Below are 4,012 nucleotides of genomic sequence, written 5' to 3'. Positions count from 1 at the left end.
AATTCCAGTTTGACTTTCAGATTATTTTCCTTGTTACTCTATCGACTGAAGCATTATACACTTTAGCAGTTGCAACTCATCACTTTTCACCTAGATCAACAGAGTCACGACATGCTTCAGGAATCCATCTCTCCTCTTTCATCCAGCCTGCAGCTGCTGCAAACAGCTGTGGTCAAATTTTCTCATGGGCATCATTTATTGTTATCATGCAAAGCCTTCTCCCCGAGGAGAGAGCGGGTTTTCTATGATAACAATTAATTTGTCACTCCCCGCAAACAAAGTCACTTCGGTGTCCTCAAGTGCCAGCTGCGTCTTCGCCGCGGAATAATAAGTGTTTTTATTTTGATGTGTGCGACTGCTCAGCTGCAGAAATGCTGGTGGTAAGCCACAGGTTTCATTACGAGGCGTAAGAAATGCCAGTTGGAAACAGATGGTTCACAGGATTCCGACGGATTCCAAGGATTTTAAATTGGATTATTTTTGTTGTTGTTGTCAGAAGATTGGGATGAAAACAAACAGAAAGCCCAGAGTTGTATCAAAACTTGATTTATTTGCTTGGACTCAGACATTTATAAAAAAAGAAAAAATACAGAAATATATATTTTTTAAATAAATAATCATCATAAATAATAATATATCATAATAAAGCAAAAAACAAATAAAGGTGTGTGCATTTCAACAGTGGCCTTTTTACACAGACTTGCTGCTATTATTCTGTACATATATTTACATTATCTCACTTCAATGGCTTCTCTTCCTGGCTCTATTCTCCCCCCACCTCCCCCTTCCTGCGTCCTAGCTGTTAATCATTTCCCCTCCCGCCACTCTTCTTCCCCTCTCGCTGTATTTCCCAATCCTCTCTAGTGCAGGAGTTCAGTGTAAGCTCTGCTCTCAGCATTCTTCGGTTTGTGTGCTAAGTCTTCATGTGACCTCCGGGACACCGGTCCGGATAACTTTCTCCTCCCCAGTCAGGCCTCCCATCTCTCTTGTATTTTCACTCTGTCCTTCTTCTTGCGATGCACTCCATCTTACGGCTCTCGTTTTTGTTTATCCTGAAAAGGGTGAGGAAGAAAAACTGGGATCAGGCCAGAGGACTAATACGAAACATCTGGAGTTTTGTGCAAAGAGTTGCAATCTGTGGGGCCAACGTTTTGTAATAAAACTCTTCTTATTTGCAAGCAGATTTCTGTCCCATTCACTTTGTTTTTTTGCAGAGTAAACTGGAGCATTTTGCCAGTCAGGATTTTGGCTCAATAAAATATATTCTGATGCTACAATTTGGGGTCAAATCAAGCATTCTTGTGGTGTGATTTTCTGCCCCGTCTCTCATGAAAGCAGTGCAGAATAAAACTGTGCAACAGGATTGCATCAGTAAGTGTAGCTTATGTGCCGTTTTTAAAGGCTTGAATTTGTGTGCAGATTTCAGCTACGGTGGTCTTAAGTGGGAGAGTGGAAAAGAGCTGGAAAAGAACAGTCCATGCCAACTACTTCCTTTAAGATGTTCAGATTTTGAAAAATAATTTCGTTCCTAAATTATTCAATTTGAAGTGATGTTGTTTTGTGACAGTTAAAGCAGTGTTTGTGTGGATCATTTGCATGGCGTCGCTTACCTTTCCCAGCATTTCAAAAAAGCCTTGGCCATCTTTCCCTCGTTGTTCATGCAGAATTGCTCTGTGGAGTTGTCTGGATTGTTCATGGTTACACTGAAAAACACAAAAACAAGATGTCAAATTTTGAATCAAAATCAACACGACCGATTAGATTCTAAATGTTATAAAGCTGCAGATGTGTACAGATTTGTATTTAAACTTACATCAGTTCAATTTTATCGCACCCAGGACGCCTTTCAAGGACTTGGAAATCTGACATGTTGCCTCTGACGAACTTGATTGTGTTGAGACATGAGCAGCGTCCGATAAAGTCGTGAGCTGCGGGGGAAAAGTGATTTTTAAAACGCAAGTTAGGAGTGCAGAAACGGCAAATGAGTCACAGTTTTAACACAGAAACAACTTCCATTATTATACAATAAGAATGAGAGTATTACACTACGGTTGAATAATGAATCATCGGTTTTCAATCTTTTGCAGTGTTTCTAATTCTTACTGTATCACACATCCTGTAACATTCTACTTTAAGAAATATAAACTTTAACTCACCATTATAGAGCTGAATGCAAACTGCAGCCGTGACAACCAGCAGGAAAATGCTTTTCTGTGATGAGGCCATTTTTTTCTGTTGAGAGACACACAAGTCCAGAGATCCTTCGGAGGAGAGCAGGTTGAAGAGAGAAGAGTGAAGAGCTGCTGCGAGCCTCCCTCCCTTTTATAGGCAGGCAGGCAGCATAGTGTGGGTTTTCCCAGACTCCATGCTTCTTCCCGTCAAGCCAAGCCTGCAACATGCTCCGGAATTGTACTCTGGAATGTGCCCTGCGCTCCTCTTACAGACAGACAGGGGAAGGGGAAGGGAAAGGGAAAATGATCATGAGAAAAGTAAGTCCACTACATACCCAGATGATTAGTACTTTATGCCACACTTTGCCCGGACATGTCCCAGCAAAGCAAACTGTCAGATAAACTGCATTGTTTGTCAGGAAAGAGTAAAGTTGCAACATGCTGACTTTGATCAATGTTCTTCTGACAGGACGTGGAACTTTATCAAAGTGTTTTCAAACAAGACGAGGTGGAAGATGAACCTTCAGTAGGCAGTATATTTTTGGCATCATTGTAATTCAAGTGTTCTGAGAGAAAACTAGACTTCTGCACCTCCTCATGGCTCTGTTTTCAGGCTTTAGAAAATATATTTCCTCAACTGATCTCAACATGGCTTTCGGATCACAAACTTTCTCATTTTACAGCTAAACAGTACACTAAAAGATGATTCTGAAAACATTTGAGGAGAGAAATAGGCATTACAGTAACAGAATATTGATTCATATTTGATCAGCGCTGCCTAGTTTGATCGTTTGGTCGGAGTTCGTGAGTGATTGACAGCTGCTCAGAGACGGCAAGGCTCCAGCTCAGCTCTGATTGGTCGTTGTCCTCCGGTCTGTGAAATCTTGCAGATGCCGTTAGGAGCACCGGAGGACACAGAGGAACATGCTTTTTTTAATTTTTACCTGTCTCATGCACTACTGTCAGGATATAGTGATAGTTTTCTAAAAGTAACTTTTTTTAATCTATTTGCTCCATTTCTACCCACTGCAGCTTTAATAGCAGAACTTCACTTTGCTTTCACAACAGTTAAATCTGTTGTGCAATTCTGACTAACAGCTAAAAGCTGTTACTGTGTGTGTCAAATGAATTGCAGAATTTATTTACTCTGCGTGTGTAGATGAAAAATAGTGTCTTGTTATCGTGATTAGGCTTTATTATTGTTCTTATTCTTCTGAATAGTGAAAACTGAATACTAACATGTTCTGTAAACTGACTGAAAACAGAGGGTGACTTTCAGATTCTTCAAACTTCTCCATGCATGTTCACACTTACTGGAAACCACAAAAACATAATGACACACTGTGAGCCGTCATGGTGGGGAGGGGGTGCAGTGGATGGAAGTACGGCAGCAGACAGAAGACCAGCACCTGTTCTATGGAATATACTGAAACACGTTCACTGTGGTAATGGTTTAAAGCACGTCATGAATCTGCTCCTGTTTCCGGTATTTACAAGTGTGTTTGCATACCGTATACTGCGCATGCTGTGGCAAGTAACATCTCAATCATGACTGACTCATGTGCGTGTGAAAAGATCACTTTCCCATGCCACACACGTTGCTTTGCCAGGAGCTGGCATTTCAGCATTTTGCAGTCTGAACATGTTTTATGTTCAATCAAAAAGTAGGCTACTGTACTATAAATTGAAAGCATCCACACAATTATTTTAATTGCAAACTCAGTTTATTGATCAGTTAACACACCTGAGGTGATAGAAGACACATTTTTAGTGGTGCAACACACTTAAAGGCAATACTTTAGTGTATGTCATATATATACAGTATATATCGATTGGTCGAT

General features: G+C 40.6%; 1 protein-coding gene across 1 annotated transcript; it reads right to left on the bottom strand.

The window, feature by feature from the left end:
• Positions 1-530: 530 nt before the first annotated feature.
• On the bottom strand, positions 531-2,318 carry cxcl18b (chemokine (C-X-C motif) ligand 18b). The gene is made up of 4 exons (XM_037761878.1): positions 2,157-2,318; positions 1,814-1,928; positions 1,611-1,703; positions 531-1,052 (listed from the first exon to the last, which is right to left on the bottom strand). Exons 1-4 carry the CDS (start codon positions 2,224-2,226, stop codon positions 995-997), a joined length of 336 nt encoding a protein of 111 aa, XP_037617806.1. The 5' UTR covers positions 2,227-2,318; the 3' UTR covers positions 531-994.
• Positions 2,319-4,012: the final 1,694 nt, after the last annotated feature.

This window comes from Sebastes umbrosus, chromosome 3 (genome assembly GCF_015220745.1).
Source record: "Sebastes umbrosus isolate fSebUmb1 chromosome 3, fSebUmb1.pri, whole genome shotgun sequence".
Lineage (NCBI taxonomy): Eukaryota > Metazoa > Chordata > Actinopteri > Perciformes > Sebastidae > Sebastes > Sebastes umbrosus.
The sequence above is the reverse complement of the archived record's forward strand: the minus strand, read 5'-3'. Positions and strand labels throughout refer to the sequence as shown.